Source organism: Schistocerca serialis, chromosome 4 (assembly GCF_023864345.2).
Source record: "Schistocerca serialis cubense isolate TAMUIC-IGC-003099 chromosome 4, iqSchSeri2.2, whole genome shotgun sequence".
NCBI classification, from domain to species: Eukaryota; Metazoa; Arthropoda; class Insecta; order Orthoptera; family Acrididae; genus Schistocerca; species Schistocerca serialis.
The window spans coordinates 533,043,235-533,065,479 of NC_064641.1; the positions used below are offsets into that span (position 1 = coordinate 533,043,235).

General features: G+C 42.7%; 1 protein-coding gene across 1 annotated transcript in view; it reads right to left on the reverse strand.

The window, feature by feature from the left end:
* LOC126474591 (dipeptidase 1-like) overlaps positions 1-22,245 on the reverse strand; it is a 287,814-nt gene that overhangs the window by 242,980 nt on the left and 22,589 nt on the right. The window contains exon 4 of the mRNA XM_050102065.1: positions 10,314-10,470. Within this exon, the coding sequence (XP_049958022.1) occupies positions 10,314-10,470 (157 nt within the window). The remainder of the gene's footprint in view (positions 1-10,313; positions 10,471-22,245) is intronic.

Sequence of the window (22,245 nt, forward strand, 5' to 3'; positions counted from 1 at the left end):
GCGAAGAATGCAGTGATACATTGTTCTTAACAGTATCATCAGCAAAACCGGAGCCAACAACAATAACTGAAGTATACGTGCCGACATAACAAGCAGAAAATTAAAAGGTAGAGAGCCATGGATGAGTTTCTCGGCATGTGAGTGGAGATGACAATGTTGGGATAAAGAGCGAATACATAACAAAATTAGAGAGGAAAAGGACTCGGTAGTAGGACTGACAGAGGGGAATGACTAATTGAGCCCCGCAACCAATTTTAGCTTGTCGTAACAAATATAATGGTCAAAAATCGTAATAGGAAGAAGTGCACTTGGAAAAGAACAGTAGACAGAAGAAGACGCCAGACGGATAACAACATGATCAGCAAGAGGATCATAGGTTAGATAATAGATTTTAGGGCATACCGAGCAGCAACTGTAAGGCTTACAATTTAGGAGAGGAATGTAGCTTAAAAGAACTATCCAGAAGAATCAATTTTGAAAGAAGTAGGGTACTGAAGTACTGATGAAAGATTCTGTGCGTTTTATGTTCTCTGAGACTGAATACCATAGTAGGCAATTCAGATGAAGAGAAACAGGCGTCTCTAAAAACGGAAATCAGAAACCTTGGACAGAGAAATATAGGTACAAGGAAGAAACCATGGGTCACCGAAGAAATACGCCAGTTAATCTGTGAAAGAAGGAAGTGCAGAGCTCTTCGGGGAAAGAAAGGATTCTGAAATCAGAAAGGAAATAGTCATCTGAGATGCAAATTTAGCATCCATTAATTCAGATAATGACAAGGAAAGGTGAGAAGAATTCAGAAGATACGAAAGGGGTATTAGAGAGAGAATTATCGTGCAAATTGCTTAGCAGATCGTGCATCTAACTTGCTGGCAGTAATAATATACAGACGATTGGAAAATAAAGCTGAATATCTCTTAGATGGCGATCAGTTTTTGTTCACGAAGGGAAAAGGCGCAAGAGAGACTATTTGGACATTGTACTTGATAATGGAAGCAAGGTTTAAACAAAATCAAGACTCATTCACAGAATTTGTCGGTAAGAAATATATAAATAAAAAATAAAGTAAAATAAAATAAACATACGACATTGTAAACAGTTGCAAGACGTTGAAATTGCCAGGAAAAGTGGTATAACATAGAAGCTATATGGAAAGACAAATTAGAAGAGTAGAATATCAAGAACACAGCTCTGATTAAAAAGGGTGCAAGACAGGAATGCAGTATTTATTCACTACCGTTCAATCTCTACATTTCAGAAATGACGACGGGAATGAAAAATAGTATCACGGGTGGAAATAAAATTCGGTATGAAAGGTTTTTGACGAAAAGTTTTTCTGACAACATTTATATCATCTGAAAAAGTAAGGAAGAATACAACGATAGTCTACCAAGAAAAGAATGTTGATTGAGAGTAAACCAACTATAGACAAAAGTAATGTGGAGTAACAGAAATGAGACTAGTGACAAACGAAACAAAACGTCGGAATTTTGGCCCTCCACGTAGATGGAGGAGTTGTGCGTCTGGAAGCCACGCAACAAATGAATAAAGAAGTATGGAGCACATGAAAGTCAGATAAGGAGAGGTGAGGAGGGCATTTCTGGCCAAATGAATTCTGCTAATATCAAATACTGGTATTAGCTTTTGAGAATACAGTGTAGAGCACAACTCTGTATGGAAGTTAGTCGTCTACTGTGAGGAAACAGGAATGCAGTACTATAGAAGGACGTTGAAAATTAGATGGGCTGAAAAGATACGAAACGAGGCGAGAAAATTTGGAAATTTGTGGTGAGATCTTATGGGACCAACTGCTGAGGTCACCGGTCCCTAAGCTTACGCACTACTTCATATAACTTCAACTAACTTACGCTAAGGACAACACACACACCCATGCCCGAGGGAGGACTCGAACCTCCGACGGGGGAGCCGCGCGAACCGTGACAGGGCGCCCGAGATAGCGCGGCTACCCCGTGCGGCAAACGAGATGAGACTCCACAGACTAGTCGAGAAAAGAAGCATGTGGATGACTGACAAGAAGAATGGACCATACGATAGGACGTATCCTCGTATAAGGACACTGGGACTGTAGAGGAAGACAGATACTGGAACACATTCAGCAAATAATGGAGGACGCTGGGTGCAAGTACTACTCTGAGATGAAAAGTTTGGCTCAGGAGAGGATCTCGTGTCTGACGCCTCAGACCAGTCAGGAGATTGATCAAGAAGAGAAACCTTTTGGGGAATTACATTTTCTAGTGAAGTATAAAGTGTAAATTTGTGGTCTTCCTCGCTTTCTGATTTTACTGTCATTTCTTTGTGATGCATTAGAATTATTCAGTAGGAAAATGTACGTATTTTTATGTTTGACACTTGTTTGTCTCAGGAGATATAGTTATCGGCTCTTGAGACAATTTTGTTGAGTTACTACTTTAAAGACTTCTGTGTTGCTGCTACCACGATGGTTTATCTTAAAATGATATACCCATGTACCAACGTTCTTATAATCCAAAAAGGAAGGAGCACAAAAGAGCAAAGACTAAATATAAGAATGGTCAACTGTTACAAAGTGGTTCACAAAATATTAACCAACGTATTACGCCCTAGCCCTCTTAGCTTCAGCGTTGCCTTTTGTTCAAAATGTGTGTGAAATCTTATGGGATTTAACTGCTAAGGTCATCAGACCCTAAGCTTACACACTACTTAACCTAAATTATCCTAAGGACAAACACATACACAGCCATGCCCGATGGAGGACTTGAACCTCCGTCGGGACCATCCGCTTGCCTTTTGTCACCATTGGTTGTATCGGCTATATGAAAGGACACTTACTTGTATCTTGTAATGCTAATAGTTATCTTCTGTCGAACACTAACATTTTGAACGAACGGGTCTCTATTCCAAATTAAAACAGGTCCAACTGTGTCAATCAACAATGCACTCTTTATCTATTCACAACAGTGTAAAACATTTTATATCTGCTTTCTAAGATGGGGTGCGTGTCGTTATAGCGGTTAATGTACGCCACCAAGACGTACAAATATTCTGTTCTTTGTTTTTTTTTTGGGGGGGGGGGTGACATCAGTTTTCTGACTGTTTTGATGAGGTCCGCCACGAGTTCCTCTCCTATGCCAACCTCTTCATCTGTGAGAGTAGCTATGGCAATCTACGTCCTCAGTTTTTTGCTGGATGTATTCCAATCTCTGTCTTCCTCTACAGTTTTAGTCCTCTTCAGCTCCCTCTAGTACCATGGAAGTCATTCGCTCATGTCTTAACAGATGTCCTATCATTCTGTGCCTTCTCCTTGTCAGTGTTTTCCACATATTTCTTTCCTATTCTGAACAGAAATTCCTCATTCCTTACCTTATCAGTCAACCTAATTTTCAACATTCGTGTGTAGCACCAGTTTTCAAATGTTTCGAATCTCGCCTGTTCAGGTTTTCCTGCAGTCCATGTTTCGGTACCATACAATGCTGTTCTCGACACTTACATTCTCAGAGATTTCTTCATCTAATTAAGACCTATGTTTGATACTAGTAGGCTTTTCTTGGCAATGAATGTCCTTTTTGCCACTGCTGTCTGTTTTTGATATCCTCCTTGCTCCGTCCGACAGTGTTTATTTTACTGTCTAGGTAGCGGAATTCCTTAACTTCCTCTACTTCGTACCATCAATCCTAATTTAGGTTTCTCGTTGTTCTAATTCCTGCTACTTCTCATTGCTTTCGTCTTTCTTCGATTTACCCTCAATCCATGTTCTGTACCCATTAGATTGTTCATTCTCTACAGTAGATGAAGTAATTCCTCTTCACTTTCCCTCAAGACAGTAATGTTATCAGTGAAACGTACCATTTATATCCTTTGATCTTGAATTTTAATTCCACTCCTGACCGTTCCTTTTATTTCCATCATTGCTTCTTCGATTAAAAGATTGAACAGTAGGGGCGAAAGACTCCAACCCTGTCTTACACACTTATTAATACGAGCACCTCTTTCTTCGTCGTCCACTCTTATTATTCCCTCTAGGCTCTTGTACATATTGTATTTTTCCCATCCCTCACGCCTATTTCTCTCAGAATTTCGAACCTCTTGCACCATTTTACACCGTCGAACGCTTTTTGCACATTGACAAATAGTGTGAACGTATCTTGATTTTTCTTTTGTTTTGCTTCCATTATCAACCTAAACGTCAGAATTGCCTGTCTCGTGCATTTACCTTTCCTAAACCCAAACTGATCGTCATACAGCACGTCCTCGAGTTTCTTTTCCATTCTTCTGCACATTATTCTTGTCAGTAACTTGGATGCATGAGCTGTTAAGCTGATTGCCGGCCTGTGTGGCCGAGCGGTTCTAGGCGCTTCAGTCTGGAACCACGCGACCGCTACGGTCGCAGGTTCGAATCCTGCCTCGGGCATGGCTGTGTGTGATGTCCTTAGGTTAGTTAGGTTTAAGTAGTTCTAAGCTCTAGGGGACTGATGACCTCAGATGTTAAGTCCCATAGTGCTCAGAGCCATTCGAACCATTTGTTAAGCTGATTGTGCAATAATTCTAGCACTTGTCATCTCTCACAGTCTTCGCAGTTGTGTGTATGATATTTTTCCGAATGTCAGATGGTACGTCGCCATTTTGTTGGCACCTCTCCCAATGATTTTATAAATTCTGATGGAATGTACATCCCTTCTGCTTTATACACTCCTGGAAATTGAAATAAGAACATCGTGAATTCATTGTCCCAGGAAGGGGAAACTTTATTGACACATTCCTGGGGTCAGATACATCACATGATCACACTGACAGAACCACAGGCACATAGACACAGGCAACAGAGCATGCACAATGTCGGCACTAGTACAGTGTATATCCACCTTTCGCAGCAATGCAGGCTGCTATTCTCCCATGGAGACGATCGTAGAGATGCTGGATGTAGTCCTGTGGAACGGCTTGCCATGCCATTTCCACCTGGCGCCTCAGTTGGACCAGCGTTCGTGCTGGATGTGCAGACCGCGTGAGACGACGCTTCATCCAGTCCCAAACATGCTCAATGGGGGACAGATCCGGAGATCTTGCTGTCCAGGGTAGTTGACTTACACCTTCTAGAGCACGTTGGGTGGCACGGGATACATGCGGACGTGCATTGTCCTGTTGGAACAGCAAGTTCCCTTGCCGGTCTAGGAATGGTAGAACGATGGGTTCGATGACAGTTTGGATGTACCGTGCACTATTCAGTGTCCCCTCGACGATCACCAGTGGTGTACGGCCAGTGTAGGAGATCGCTCCCCACACCATGATGCCGGGTGTTGGCCCTGTGTGCCTCGGTCGTATGCAGTCCTGATTGTGGCGCTCACCTGCACGGTGCCAAACACGCATACGACCATCATTGGCACCAAGGCAGAAGCGACTCTCATCGCTGAAGACGACACGTCTCCATTCGTCCCTCCATTCACGCCTGTCGCGACACCACTGGAGGCGGGCTGCACGATGTTGGGGCGTGAGCGGAAGACGGCCTAACGGTGTGCGGGACCGTAGCCCAGCTTCATGGAGACGGTTGCGAATGGTCCTCGCCGATACCCCAGGAGCAACAGTGTCCCTAATTTGCTGGGAAGTGGCGGTGCGGTCCCCTACGGCACTGCGTAGGATCCTACGGTCTTGGCGTGCATCCGTGCGTCGCTGCGGTCCGGTCCCAGGTCGACGGGCACGTGCACCTTCCGCCGACCACTGGCGACAACATCGATGTACTGTGGAGACCTCACGCCCCACGTGTTGAGCAATTCGGCGGTACGTCCACCCGGCCTCCCTCATGCCCACTATACGCCCTCGCTCAAAGTCCGTCAACTGCACATACGGTTCACGTCCACGCTGTCGCGGCATGCTACCAGTGTTAAAGACTGCGATGGAGCTCCGTATGCCACGGCAAACTGGCTGACACTGACGGTGGCGGTGCACAAATGCTGCGCAGCTAGCGCCATTCGACGGCCAACACCGCGGTTCTTGGTGTGTCCGCTGTGCCGTGCGTGTGATCATTGCTTGTACAGCCCTCTCGCAGTGTCCGGAGCAAGTATGGTGGGTCTGACACACCGATGTCAATGTGTTCTTTTTTCCGTTTCCAGGAGTGTATGATCTTAAGTCCTCGAAAGCTCTTTTAAATTCTGATTCTAATTCTGGATCCCCTACTTCCTCTAAATCGACTTCTGTTTCTTCATCTATCACATCAGACATATCTTCCTCTTTCAATGTATTCTTTCCGCCTATCCGCTTTCTCCTGTGTATTTAACAGTGGAATTCCCGTTCACTCTTTATGTTACCACCATTGATTTTAATTCCACCGAACGCTGGTTTGACTTTCCTGCGTGCAGAGTCTGTCCTTCTGACCATTATTTCTTTTTTGATTTCTTCACATTTTTTCTGCAACCAATTCGCCTTTGCTTCCCTGCACTTCCTATTCATTTCACTCGTCAGCGACTTGTATTTCTCTATTCCTGAGTTTCCCGTAACATTTGTGTACTTCCTCCTTTCATCGATCAACTGAAGTATTTGTTTTGTTACCAATGGTTTCTTTGCAGTTACCTTCTTTGTACCTACGAATTTCTTTCTAACTTCCATGACTGCCCTTTTTACAGATGCCCATTCCTCTTCAACTGTACTGCCTAGTGAGCCATTCCTTACTGCTGTATCTGTAGCCTTAGAGAACTTCATGTGTATCTTGTCATTCCTTGGTACTTCCGTATCCCACTTCTTTGCGTGTTGAGTCTTCCTGACTAATCTACTCTTCATCACTATTGTATTGTGATCTGAGTCTACATCTGCTCCTGGGTACATCTTACAATCCAGTATCTGATTTAGGAATCTCTGTCTTACCATGATGTGATCTAACTGAATTCTTCCCGTATCACCTGGCCTTTTCCAGAACTGAGTATCCCCTATTACTAGATGAAATTTATTACAGAACTCAATTAGTGTTTCTCCTCTCTCATTCCTTGTCTCAAGCCCATATTCTCCTGTAATCTTTTTTCCTACTCCTTCCCCCACAACTGCATTCCATTTCTACAAGGTGTTTCAAAAATGACCGGTATAATTGAAACGGCAATAAAAACTAAATGAGCAGCGATAGAAATACACCGTTTGTTGCGATATTCGTGGGACAACAGTGCATTTTCAGGCAGACAAACTTTCGAAATTACAGTAGTTACAATTTTCAACAACAGATGGCGCTGCGGTCTGGGAAACTCTATAGTACGATATTTTCCACATATCCACCATGCGTAGCAATAATATGGCGTAGTCTCTGAATGAAATTAACCGAAACCTTTGACAACGTTTCTGGCGGACTGGCTTCACATGCAGATGAGATGTACTGCTTCAGCTGTTCAATTGTTTCTGGATTCTGGCGGTACACCTGGTCTTTCAAGTGTCCCACAGAAAGAAGTCACAGGGGTTCATGTCTGGCGAATAGGGAGGCCAATCCACGCCGCCTCCTGTATGTTTCGGATAGCCCAAAGCAAACACACGATCATCAAAATATTCATTCAGGAAATTAAGGACGTCGGCCGTGCGATGTGGCCGGGCACCATCATGCATAAACCACGAGGTGTTCGCAGTGTCGTCTAAGGCAGTTTGTACTGCCACAAACTCACGAAGAATGTCTAGATAGCGTGATGCAGTGATCGTTTCGGATCTGAAAAATGGGCCAATGATTCCTTTGGAAGAAATGGCGGCCCAGACCAGTACTTTTTGAGGATGCAGGGACGATGGGACTGCATCGTGGGGCTTTTCGGTTCCCCATATGCGCCAGTTCTGTGTATTGGCGAAGCCGTCCAGGTAAAAATAAGCTTCGTCAGTAAACCAAATGCTGGCCCACATGCATATCGCCGTCATCAATCCTGTGCACTATATCGTTAGCGAATGTCTCTCGTGCAGCAATGGTAGCGGCTCTGAGGGGTTGCCGCATTTGAATTTTGTATGGATAGAGGTGTAAACTCTGGCGCATGAGACGATACGTGGACGTTGGCGTCATTTGGACCGCAGCTGCAACACGGCGAACGGAAACCCGAGGCCGCTTTTGGATCACCTGCTGCACTAGCTGCGCGTTGCCCTCTGTGGTTGCCGTACGCGGTCGCCCTACCTTTCCAGCACGTTCATCCGTCACGTTCCCAGTCCGTTGAAATTTTTCAAACAGATCCTTTATTGTATCGCTTTTCGGTCCTTTGGTTACATTAAACCTCCGTTGGAAACTTCGTCTTGTTCCAACAACACTGTGTTCTAGGCGGTGGAATTCCAACACCAGAAAAATCCTTTGTTCTAAGGAATAAACCATGTTGTTTACAGCACACATGCACGTTGTGAACAGCACACGCTTACAGCAGAAAGACGACGTACAGAATGGCGCACCCACAGACTGCGTTGCCTTCTATATCTTTCACGTCACTTGCAGCGCCATCTGTTGTTGAAAATTGTAACTACTGTAATTTCGAAAGTTTGTCCGCCTGAAAATGTACTGTTGTCCCAAGCATATTGCAACAAACGGTGTATTTCTATCGCTACTCGTTTAGTTTTTATTGCCGTTTCAAATATACCGGTCATTTTTGAAACACCCTGTATATAACTACTAGATTTTCATCTCCCTTTACATACTGTGTTACCCTTTCAATATTCTCATATACTTTCTCTACTTCTTCACCTTCAGCTCTCGACGTTGGCATGTACGCCTGATCTATCGTTGTCGGTGTTGGTTTGCTGTCGATTCCTATAAGAACAAGCCTATCACTGAACTGCTCACAGTAACCCACTTAACGCACTCTCTTCCCTACCTTCCTACTCATAACGAATTCTACTCCCGTTATACCATTTTTTGCTGCTTGCTATTACCCTATACTCATCTGACCAGAAATCCTTGTCTCCTTTCCCTTTCACTTCACTGGCACCTACCATATCCGAATTGAGCCTTTCCATTTCCGTTTAAATATTTTCTAATTTCCCTACCACGTTCAAGCTTGTGATATGCGACGCCCTGTCTCGTAGAATGTTATCCTTTCGTGAATTTTTCAGTCCTTTTCTCCTGGTCACCTCCCCCTTGGCAGTCCTCTCCCTGAGAACCAAAAGGACGACTATTCCGGAATCTTTAGCCAATGGAGAGATCGTCATGATATATTTTTCATGCCGTTAGGTGTGGTCTCCCACTTCTAGGACAAGAGAGTGCCCTAAACCTCTGTCCGTTCCTCCGCCCTCTTTGACGAGGGCATTGGCAGAATGAGGATGACTTCTTATGCCGGAAGTCTTCAGCCGCTGAGGCTGATTATCAGTCAAAATTTAAGCAGTGGTGGGATTCGAATCCATGACCGAGGTCGTTTTGATTTCTAATCAAAGACGCTAACTCCCCTTTTTGAAATCTCATTTTGTTCATCACTGGTCGTTGTATTTGTTCGAGGCGGCCGTCCAATGACGCTTGTTCAAGATCATAGTTGATCCATTCACTCAGTGTGTTTTTATTACAGAGGACAGCTAACCCTCTGACCGAACACGCTGAGTTACCGTGCCGGCTACCATTAGACGGATGTTCTTACTCTTTGACAACTTGGTGCATTTCTTAATTGTGGTCTTAATTTCTTCAAATGAGCTTGCATCTGCTTGACAGACAGCTACTTAACCTTATACTACATTTGGAGTCTTCATGTCTCTAAGAGGCATGGGGAACCCCAATAGTCAGCGGATGATACAATTCGCAGTTAGAGACAAATATATGCGGCGGAAATGTAAGTATTTTCTTGATACAAACTCATCATCGGATCACGCAGGGATCACCAGCTTTCTTTTCTGTTGGCACTACTGTTCAAACAGTTCACGTTTGTTCTAAATGAACAGAGTTAGATTACAAATAAGGAAATACGCAGGTGCTGACATAAAAATAAAAAAAACCTTTTTGTTCAGGCTAATAAGAAAGAAGAATTAGGACCAACTTAAAATAGGTGATTATAAAGAAATTTGACGGATACTGAAGTAAATGTTCACCAGGTGGTATTTAATGAAACAAACACCCTATTATTACCGAAGAAATTAAGTTAAATTTGTTGTTTCTATTGGTTGCCGAATGATGTGTTTCAGATTCATTAATTTACGATGCACAGCTTTTGTGAATACGTCACTGCATTTACTACATTTACAAAGAACCACAGCTGCTCCATTTTATTCGCGTATAGCAGGCTGCTGAGAAAACTGCGCAGATGAGTTACCTGTGCGATCGACGTCGACCGTGCGGATAAATAACAGAGGAGGTCAGCAGAGCCGGCGAGGCAATTAGCGGTGAGTGGCAGCAGGCGCCTACTGACCTGTGCGCCGAGCATGCCGGCGCGCATGCGCGGCAGGTCGGTGTGCGACCAGGCGCTGCGGGACCACGGCTCCACGTGGCGGAGGTCGGCCGTCAGGTTGAAGCCGACCAGCTGCCCCCGCGCGAACTTGCGCACGTTCCACGGGAGGTCATTGTGGCTGCAACAAGGACGGGAACATCGTCAATCTATAAGGCAGGCGTATAAAAAATTCTGTAAGTACTGTAATTAATGTAGATAATTAATTCAATTAAAAGTGGTACAGGATAAGTCAAGAATGTACCGTGTATAGCATGTTGAGCTAAAACAACGAGCCGCAACACATTATTACTCCTATAGACCTGAACTCATATTTACAATATAAAGAAAACATGTGATTCCCACGAAGAATAAAGTATATCAAGATTTGACATGTCACGATTCTACAGATCACGCCAACGCTCATCACTTTGTCTAGTTCGAGAAAGACTGAAGACTGAACCAATTGTTGCGGACTGTATCGGAGAGTCATTCTGCTATCATACGATGTCTGAGCTGTACATGGAAAAGAACGCCATTGGCTCAAGAAAAATTGTAAATGCATGTCTAAATTCGACTAAGAGACATAAAAGGCACCAACAGAAGGTAACGCATTTTTCAGCGTTATTTTCACGACATTACACAAAAACGGAATGCGCCGACGTGCAGCGCATCTATACACTCGCAACTGGAGATGTATGTAAATAAATGACTTATCGCTTATTACACGTTGAAAAAAATTGCTGTGATTCAACATTCATGTTTCAGAAGACGACAACACGTTTATATCACTCGTAAACGACTGTAGCGATAGTGATGTCTCTAAGTGACTCAACCGATGTGTGGTTCGGACAGCGACTAATTTTATTCGGGTCCTCATGCGATGTCACAGTTTTCAGTCCATACGCTGTTCTCGTCAGTGGGGCTCTTTTTCTGGGATTATGTGGCGAGAAGACATATATGTGCTGGGTGGTTAACGTATACTAACATAGAGTATGTCAGACTGTTGCCGATCAACATTCATGCGTTATCCGCAGTTGCTTGCAGACTATTAGTGTATTAAGAGCATACCTATTCTCCTCTTCCTTGTCAAAATATAATTACAAGCTACTTGTCTTGACTCTATCCTGGTACTAATTGGAAAATTTGTCCAGGTTCCTTGCTTTAGCTGTAGCTGAGCGTGAGACAGGTTGGCTTACTATTTAACTTATTTTGCTTCATATTTGCGTTATGGTATAGATTCGCAGACACGATTAGATTTAATCGGGCGATACACAAACGAACTAGTATGCAGAACGAAAGGAACTTGCATCCAGTACATTTAAATGTGCCTCTCTATACATTCTACCCCAATACTATAAATAATCGCCATGTAATTGTCAAGCATTTCTACGTCACATTCTCCATTTCATTTATGGCCATGGTACATCGCAATTTTCATGTTGTTATGAAATAAAAAAGTGTTAATTCAGCGTGCCACAATTTATAATTCTGAGTCATGGGTATGATCTCCATCTACACCACTCAGGACACCCTGCTTAAATTCTGAACTAGAAATAGAGTTAGCAGCAGTTGGTAGGATATAGTGATGAGACATAAAATTAAGACCACCGCCTACCGCTACATGGCGCCAGAGGATGACGCTTCGGTCGCGAGGAAATGGTTAAAATGACTCTGAGCACTATGGGACTTAACTTCTGAGGTCTTCAGTCCCCTAGAACTTAGAACTACTTAAACCTAACTAACCTAAGGACATCACACACATCTATGCCGAAGCCAGGATTCGAACCTGCGACCGTAGCAGTCGCGCGGTTCCAAAGTGAAGCGCCTAGAACCATTCGGCCACAAAGGCCGGCTCGGTTGCGAGGCGCGGTAACGAATGTATGTAAGAGAAATTCGCAAATGGCATAGATGATAGAGTCCTTCGGAGCCAATCGCCTTGGGAGAATTTTTCGGAATGGTTTTGGGCAACGCCTGATGAGCGATATTTCATCTCCATTTCATGGTATGTTTAAGGTAGCGGTTCCAAGGAGGCGTGGATCTGATTTTCAATATAATAGATTCAAAACTCGTCAAAGGCAGTGAAAATATTTATTTTTCTGAATGTAATCAAAACACTTCGTTATCATTTTATTCAATTAAATGGATTAAAAGAAAAGGGTAACATCATTGATTAGAAACCAACACGTCCTCAGTTCTGGGTCTGAACCAAGCCGCTGCTTAAATTTTGAATGAAAGTCATCAGCAATGACGACCAAAGACTTCCGGCATACGATGTAACCCTCACTGAGCCGACAGCCTTGTCAAAGAGTGCGGAGGTGCAGATAGGGGTTCAGCGCACTATCGCGACCTTGGGGTAGGAAACTGACCTAAAGGCGGAAGAATTAGCAATGTTCACAGATATGAGGACATGTGGCCTGTAGTTGTAAAAAGTGTCCCGTTGATCTCTCCACTGGCAAAATATTGCGGAACAGTCCCACTTTCGGATCTCCGGGAGGGGACTGCCAAGGAGGACGTTAAAATAAGAGAGAGATTGAATAACCAACGAAAGGATGAAGTACTTCGAGTCGGGCGTCGAATTTCGGAACTTTCAACGTGGTAGTTACATTAAAAAATCTGGAAATGGAAATGCTAAGGCTAAACCTAAATATAGTGGGACACAGTGAAGTGAAATGGAAAGAAGACAAGGATTTCTGGTGATCGAGTAATGGGTAATATCAACAGTTGCAGAAAATGGTATAACTGGAGAAGGATTCATTACAAATAAGAAGGTAGGGCAGAAAATGAGTTACTGTGAACAGTAGGGCTGTTCTCATCAAAATCGACAGCAAACCAACACCAATAACAGTAGTTCAGGTACACGTACCGACATCGCAAGCTGAAGATGAAGAGACAGAGAAAGTATATGAGGATATTGAACGGGCTGTGCAGCACTTAAGGGGAGACGAAACTTTAGTAGTCATGGAGAACTAGAATTTGGTTGTAAAGGAAGAAACAGAAGAAAGAGCTACGGTGAATATGGGCTGGTTAGTAGGAATGAGGGAGGAGAAAGACTGATAGAGATCTACAATAAATTTCAGATGGTAATTGTGAATACTCTGTTCAAGAATCACAAGAGGAGGACAAATACTTTAAGAAAGCTGGGTGATACGGGAAGATTTCAATTAGATTACATCAAGGTCAGGAAGAGATTGCAAAATCAGATATTACATTGTAAGGCTTACCCAGGCACAGGTATAGACTCAGGTCACAATTTGGTAATGATGAAGAGTGGGTTGAAGTTTAAGATTGTGATACGGAAGTACTACAGAATGATTGGTTATGCTTTAAGTTCTCTGATACTATAGATTCAGCAATAATGAAAAGCTTAGTACTCAGCTTAGTTGAAGATGGATGGATATCTGTACAGAGGGCAATCATAGAAGTTGAAGAGAAAAACTTGGGTACGAGGAAGCTAACTGAGGAGAAACCAGGGGCAACAGTTGACCGATGAAAGATGGAAACGCAAAAATGATCTAGTAAATTCAGGAATATGGAGATACAAGTCCTTCGGGAATGAAATAAATATGAAGAGCAAGGGAGTTAAGGCTAACTGGCTACATAAAAAATTTGAAGAAATCGAAAACGAAGTGATTATCATAAGGTCTGACTCAGTATCTAAAAAAGTTCAAATGACTTCTGTGAAATTGAAAGCAAGGGCAGTGACATTAAGAATGCAATGGGATTTCCACCTTTAGATGCAGAGGAGAGAGCGGAATCGTCAAAAGAATACACTGAGGGAATCTATGAGGGGGAGGGCTTACCTGATGACGTGCTAGAATAAGAAAGGAGAGTCGATAGGAAAGAGACGTACATACAGTTTTATAATCAGAATTTAGAAGAGGTTTGGAAGATTTTAAAAAAAGGCATAATGGATAAATAAAATTACATCGGAATTTCTGAAATCATTGGGGTAGTCGCAACAAAACAAAGGTTGGTGAGTAGAATACATGAAAGAAGGGCGATGAATTTTCTGGCTTTATAGTTAGAAACTATTGTCGATACGGAAGAGAGAGTGGATCCAGTGTTAGGAATCAGCTTTCGAACGTTTAGAATTTAAAAGAGCTTTGGAACGTTAAACATCAAATAAGATATAAGGGATAAACAACATTCCACTGGAAATTCTAAATCCATTGAGAGAAGTATAATCTAAATGACAATTCAGGTTGGTGTGTACAATCTATGACACCGGCGACCTACCATCAGACTTTCGGAAAAAAACATCGTCCACACATTTCCTAAGAAAGAAAGAGCTGATAAGGGCGAGAGCTATCGCACAGTCAATAGAACACCTCATGGATCCAAGATTCTAACATGAATAATATCCAGAAGAATAGAAAAGAAAACAGAGCATCTGTTGGGTGACAATCAGCTTGGCTTTAGGAAAGGTAAAGGCACCAGAGAGGCAATTCTGACGTAGCAGTTGATAATGGGAGCAACGCTATGATCTGTCCACCAGCAAAATGTTTTCAACAACGTAAAATTTTGCAAAATGTTCGAAATCCCGAGAAAAATGGAAGTGAGCTATAGGGACAGACGAGTAATATACAACACGTAACTGAATCAAGAGGGAGCAATGAGATTAGAAGACCAAGAACGATGTGATTGGATTACAGAGGCTATAACACATGGATTCAGTCCTTTCTCATACTGTTCAGTCTATACATAGAAGAAGCAATGACGAAAATAATAGAACGTATCAAGAGTGGAATTAAAATTCAGGGTGAACGGGTGTCATCGATAAGGTTGGCTGGTGACATTGTTGTTCCTAGTGAACCTGAAGAAGAATTGTAGGATCTGTTGATCTTTACGAACAGTCTGATGTGCACAGAATATTGACTGAGAGTAAGCCAAAGAAAAACGAAAGCAATAAGAAGTAGCAGAAATTAGAATACTGATAAGCTTAACATCAAAATTGGTGATCACGGTGTAATCAAAGTTTAGGCATTCTGCTGCCTAGGAAACGAGATAGCCCATGACGTACAAAGAAAGAGTAGCATATTAAAAAAGGCCGTGCCTGGCCACGAGAAATGTACTAGGATCAAAATCAAGTCTTACTTCCAGGAAGAAGTTTCTGAGCATGTACGTTTGGAACAGAGCGTTCTGTGGTAGTGGGGAAACCGAAACAGAAGAAAATCGAAGGACATGTGTTGTGGTGGTGCAGAAGAATATTGCAAATAAGGTGGGCTGATAAAGTAAGCAATAAGGAGGATCTACGCAGAATAGACGAACAAAAGGAACATACTGAAAACACTGACAAGTAGAAGGGACAAGATGATAAGATAATAGGTTAAGACATCGGGGAATAACAACCATGGTACTGTGGGAAAAGTAGAACGTAATAAAAATGTAGAGGAAGGCAGAGGTTTGAATACATCCAAAAAATAATAGAGGACTTATAATGCAAGTGCTGCTCTGAATTGAAGAGGTTAGCACAGGATAGGAATTCATGACGAGCAGCATCAAGTATGTCACAAAACTGCTGCCACAAAAGTAAATAAACAAATAAAAATTGATACGCTGCTGGACATCAGAGCTGCAGGAGCGGTAATGTAGTTAACTCTCGGGTTTTCCCGACTGGCTCGTATTTTCCATAAGCTCATATTTCACAAAAAGGTCTTTCAACGCTGATGCTCGTGGTAAAAAGTCGACAGAACACGATCTTCATTCTATAGCACCCCAACGTAGCACCTAGAAGCCCTGAATTAACGATAGTCCTACGACAACTGTCACGATGGTAGCCATTCACACTCAGGCTGTACCTATCCTAGCAAGGGATCGTAAGCCATCGAAAAGGAACTCACCACTGCAGAGTGCACTGTCGAACCTTACCTGGAAAAATGACGGGTAAGAGTAAATTTAGACACATGAGAGGGGATTTTGTTCACGTGCTGGCCGAAATAAATGCTCAACCATAAACATTGGGGCCAAATTACATTACTCGCGAGACCAGCACATTTCCATTATAAAGTAAGGTACCTCGCTAATTGGCAGTAGCCGAAGGTACTGTGGAGGACCACAAAAAATGCGTACAGCCGTTGCAATAGAGCATACGTGAGGCTCAAGAAAGTCTATCCGATAGGATAAGCGAATGCAGACGTCTACGACTAACAGATTTCCTCCGTCTGTGTGCATTTTGGATAAAGTTCTTCGACTTATCAACAATACTCCGCAATACATAGAGACAGTGGACGAACACACTGGCATCCGCCTCGGGATCATCGCAAAGGTATTCAGGAATTTTGTCACTTTGAACAAGAATCGTAGACATTCGAAAAATCAGTTCTTTCTAAATACAGGGAACGACAGTCACAACAGGAAGTGGAAACATAATCACCAAGAAACGCTTTTTGAGGCAAAACCTGACCATGCATTGTAAGCCCAAAGAGCAAACCCAAAACTGCGCAGATCATGATGATGACGTAACATTAGTTATCTACATATCTGACTGGATTTACTATTAATAATCATACAACCTAGCATCCGGATAGTAAGTAAACCACAGAGAAATCTCAAGAGGCATCGGCGGTGCCCATGATCAACTCTAACGCCTCCATAGAAAAACATATCTAGGCACTTGTTCTGCCATTGTCCTTGCTGGCAGCTTAATCCACCAGGAAACTTAATACTCACCCAGAGGGTCACAAAATGTATTTCCCACTTTGTTTCCTCTGACTTAACTTGCTACAGTTCAGTAGCTTTCAGTTTACTATACATTAGGGAGTGCACTCGTGCAGACGTGTGGACAGCATCACAGACGAGTAATACGCCAATCCTTGACGGAAACTAATACTGTCGCAGGTGTCCAGTAGAGCTTTTTGTGTAAACCATCATACATGTGCGGTGTGGGATGAGGTCACCTCTTGCCATTTAATTCTCATGATTAGCACGGTTGGATAGAAACAAACGACCACAGAAAGAGCAACTGAGGAGCAATCCATGGACATCAGTATGACTGTTCACATCTGTAGTGCTACTGCTTCCGATGTCGATTTAAAACTACACAACTCCTGGCCTCCGTGTACATATTTTACCCCACACTTCACTCTATATTATCTATTTCTTGATGACTCAGGTGTGTCCTGTTAACGTACCCATTCTTTTAGTTAGGTTCTATCAAAAAATGGCCCCTTTCTCCAATTAGGTGCAGTACTCGGTCTACATATATAATGTTTATAATTTTTCTGGAGAGCCAAATTTATAATGTTTATGTCCTCTCTTGTCCATACTGTTAAGGTAATAAAAAATGTGAGAGACTTTTTCACACTGAGACAGTAATCGATAGTATTTTCCTAAAGAGTTGTTTCTCGAGAGAAACATCTGCTTACAATGTTTTGGCTGGCAATACAGTAGCCTTTGGGTAAATTATGTGGTTGGTACCTTGTGGCGGGCCTCCATGCTGAATCCTAATCTTTTCGTGGCGGGCGAGCTTACGGGCTAAAAATAGTTGACAGACACTGAAGTCTTCACTAGCTAGTCATCGGAATTTACACGATCAGAGTGCTTTTGGCTTAAATGTTGGTATCCTGATGATTTTTGGTTAGAGACGAAGTAAGATTTTATGTACAACTGTGTGAAGGTGGGTTAAGTCCTGCCAACTGTACTTCAGTGTGCAACGGAGGTTTTTGAGCATTCTGTAATCGCTTGTTTGCGGAACACGCCTGCCAGATTCGCGAAAGTGAATGTTCTGTCAGTAAGCGAGTCTGTTAAATCTGTGTGCTCTTGAAGTATCCATAGAATGAGAGTTGTAAATTATTTCGATTACAACAGTGAACCTGTTCTGTATACTCTAATTTTTAGTTGCGCTTTGATTTGGTTGTTATCGATAAAGTGGTTCACTTTAGTGTATTCAAAATTGTTGTATTGTCCTATGTAAATGGTTTATCATACGTGTATCTGAACTAGTGAACATTTAAACATAAGCGTGGCTAGCTGGGTAGCGTTTTGGTAGCTAGTGTCCTTAGTAAATGGCGTCAGTGGCCGGGAGGCCCCTTGCGGGACAGGTGTTATTACATTCGACGCCACATTGGGCGAGCTGCTCGCCACGTGGGGATGAAATGATGATAAAGACAACACAACACGTAGTCCCTCAGCGTGGAAAATCCTCGACCCAGCCGGGAATCGAACACGGGCCTCTAGGACGGCAATACGTCACGCTGACGACTCAGCTATCGGGGCGGACTGTCTCTTGGTGACTGGGTGAAATTAATAGTGTTATATCATGGAGCAGTTACTGGATACATTATTCAATTTTCACGTTTTATAAGCAAATATTTTCTGTAATGAAGATTTGCCAGCGGCCGGCCAGGAAAGCCGAGCGGTTCTATGCTCTACAGTCTGGAATCGCGCGACCGCTACGGTCGCAGGTTCCAATCCTGCCTCGGGCATGGATGTGTGTGATGTCCTTAGGTTAGTTAGGTTTAAGTAGTTCTAAGTTCTAGGGGACTGTTGACCACAGAAGTTAAGTCCCATAGTGCTCAGAGCCCTTTGAACCATTTGAACTTGCTAGTGTCATGACTACTAAGGGCCGAGGACTATTACTTGTTGATCTGTACTAACTGTCTGTTGCAAGGCTAGAATGTTTATTAGATATGATGGATATTGTTATTTTAAAGAGAATATTTTATTATTCGAGCCCTACTAAAGTTTATTTGGGCTAAAAGAATTTGTTTCACCAGAGTAGTTTCTATTTTGTATATACACACTTGGCACGTTAAATACATTTTTATTAAAGCTGAGCACGTGTCTGCACAGTCCTCGGCCCAAACCCGACTCCACTTAAAATCCATGCATCATCATCGTAATGAGTTTCTAGGTGCCACAAGGTTATTCGGAAAGTAAGGTCCGAATCGCCGTATCAATTCGAATAACACGCGAACGTTGAAGCGCGCCTGCGTACCGACTCACACAATACCTGGCTTCTCAAATAACGCAGTTTGCATTGCTATTGTGGCAGCGTGCTGTTAACAGTGTCAGTTCGAAATGTTATAACAACTGGTTAGCCTACCGTCTGTGAAATACTATCAGTGTTTCAGTTGTTGACAGCAAGGAACGTTGCAACTGCGCAAAATTCATCGACTGATATGTGACGTGTATCGCCCTAGGGTGATGAGTGACAGCAAACTGTGTATTTGGGTGAGAGCTTCCAAGAACGGACGGGAAAAGTTGTCCATGATGAACCGTGATTAGGCCGTCCATCAGCGATCTGAGGAGATTTGGTCAACGCCTTGGATGAAAAGATTCGTGCGGATCGACGATTCACGATTTAAACTTAAGCATTTTAATTTCCTAATGTGGGTAGAGCAACTTTGTGCAAAATTATCACTGAAAAGTAGCAAGTTTCCAAATTATGCGAATGTTGGGTTTCCACACTCTTGCCCAAAAATAGAAAGAATGGCTTATGATCTTGATTGTTTGGCCCTGTATCATAAGGAATGTAATAAATTTTCAGAGAACATTGTCACAAGGAAAGAGACGTGTGTTTCTTACATAATCCTAGATTCTAAACGTCACACGATATCGCTAGCCAAAATCGAGGCCAATCAGACAATCTCAATACGGAACGATACGGCAACCGTGTTTTGGGATGGATATGGAGGGACCACAATAAACGCAGCCACTTACTGTGCTACCCTGACTAATCTTCGACGTGTAACACAGAATAAGCGACGTATCCTTGTGACGTTTTCAGTTCTGTTGCTGCATGACAGTGCCAGACCAACATTCACACCCAGATTCTGATCAGATCATTTGGATGGGAAGAGACTGTCCAGACTCGGCGCCGAGTGATTATCACTTGTTCCGCTCCCTGAAGGAGTTTTCTCAGCGGCAGGCGCTTCGCACCTGATGACAATATGTAAGAAGCACTTAAAGATTGTTTATCCTCACAAGCGACAGGGGTCTATGACTGAAGTGTAAAAATTACGGGAAGGTTTCTATCACTGGATCACCTAAAGAAAATCTTCAGTAAAATCCTCGCATAATGTAACAAATATCTTATTTTCAGTATAAACTGAAGGTTATCTTTTACATTTCACTATAATACACACTAATGTCATAATTATTAGCCGTTAATCAAATATTTGGAAAACAAAAACATGTCTCATCGGCCCAAACAAGGCGACTGGTTTCCTCTATCAAGTATCAATAAATTTCATATTTTTGTTTATTTTCGGAGTATTTATTGTTTCCTTACACCGAATAGTGTGTATTCGAAACCAAGGTGACTATAAGCAGAAATGCCGCCTTCGAAAGTAATAGAAAAACACATTTGACTGATCATCAACTGTTTACATGACATTAGAAAACATATAATGCAAAGCATTACTTGAATGTTGTTCATAGTGGCCTACTTAGCCCTAAGTTTATTCAACATTCGAGGTGGGTCATTCAAGGCAACTCGTGCTCCAACTCTTAACATTACATCGTCCAAAGCTCGTAACTTAATACTAAGAATATGACAAAACAGTGTGGATTGGTGTTAGTTTCCAATGCATAAATTTAATCACTATTACCATCTCAGCTCGGCGTTTCAATAAGTAATGCCAATCAGTTACAAGAACATAGTGCAAATCCTTTTTCTAGTGTTTCTTTGTGTCTTCGCGGAACATGGTGAATCTTGGGCAACATGAAGGGAACTCAACGACCTGTAGTTTGCTCGTATTGTCAGTATTCATAGAGAAATCTAGTCAGCCCATCGAAGGAGCTGGCCATCGATAGGAGCTTTCCCCTTCTTGTAGAATATTATGAATAAGATTTTTAAAAAAATATGAAAACTATTTGCAAAAATAGAGAAAAATCTAAGGAATTACAGAATTAGATAAAAACATTTTCTTGAAAAGTAGTCTCGCGTCAAAATACTTTCTCACCATCTAAGTTTCCAGTTGTCTATGATGGTAAGTGATGATCGAAGGCATCACTGTGTCAAACCTCTACGGATGCAAGTCAGCGAATGATGGCCCCTATATTGGCTGGACCAGAGGTGGGATGATTCATCCAACACGATAGTGTTTGAAGATGGCATAATGTAGCACCGAAAGTGTTCGCTCGAATAAAATTACAATTGCAAATTTCGGCGGCTGAAAGATGTTCTAATTCGACGTTTTTTACCGAACAGCTGAGGTCCCGCATACATCTATATGAAGATTGACTTACAGTTTCTTGAAAAAATCTGTCATGGCTTATGTTTTAGAAAAAATCGGAGCTTACTTTCTGAATAACCATCTTACATCGGGACCAGCCAGCAACGCGGAAAGCGGCAAGGGAACTCCACGGCCCCAGCACGAGAAGCGGCAGTCGAGGAGGGATGGTGGCTGGATGCTCACGCCTGCTGACAGTCGCCGCCCTTGGAGAGAGTTTTCATCGAGATGAGAGCATCGCGGGCAGCGGGGAAGCTGAGCACTTGCACTACCACACTCTGGCTCCCTCAATCTTTCCTCGTAATTACAGAACTTCAAACATCGCAGCCGCGGCCTTCTTCCCAGATATTCGCCGAGTGCCACTGCTCATCTACTAAAACTACACTCGAGGGAACGCGCGAGAAACGCAGCCTTGTCCAGCAAGAAAAAGAACTCTGCTTTCGGTGTATCCCTCTGCGGTCGGAAGTAAAACAATCCCCACCTCCAGGGAGACAATATCTGTGAGGCTGCGAGTATGATTACTGACACAATATTGGTATGATGGAGATTGCTTAGTACTAATGATGTTGTTGAAATTATGAGTAATACTAGTGTCGTCAGTGGTCACATTTCATCCAGTTTAATCAACGGACCTGTTATGTGATAGAAAAGTAACGTATCTTAATGTGATACACTCCATGCAAAACTGTGCCTGAAATTCTAGTCTCACAACTGCAGTACAGCAAATGCTGATTTGTAGC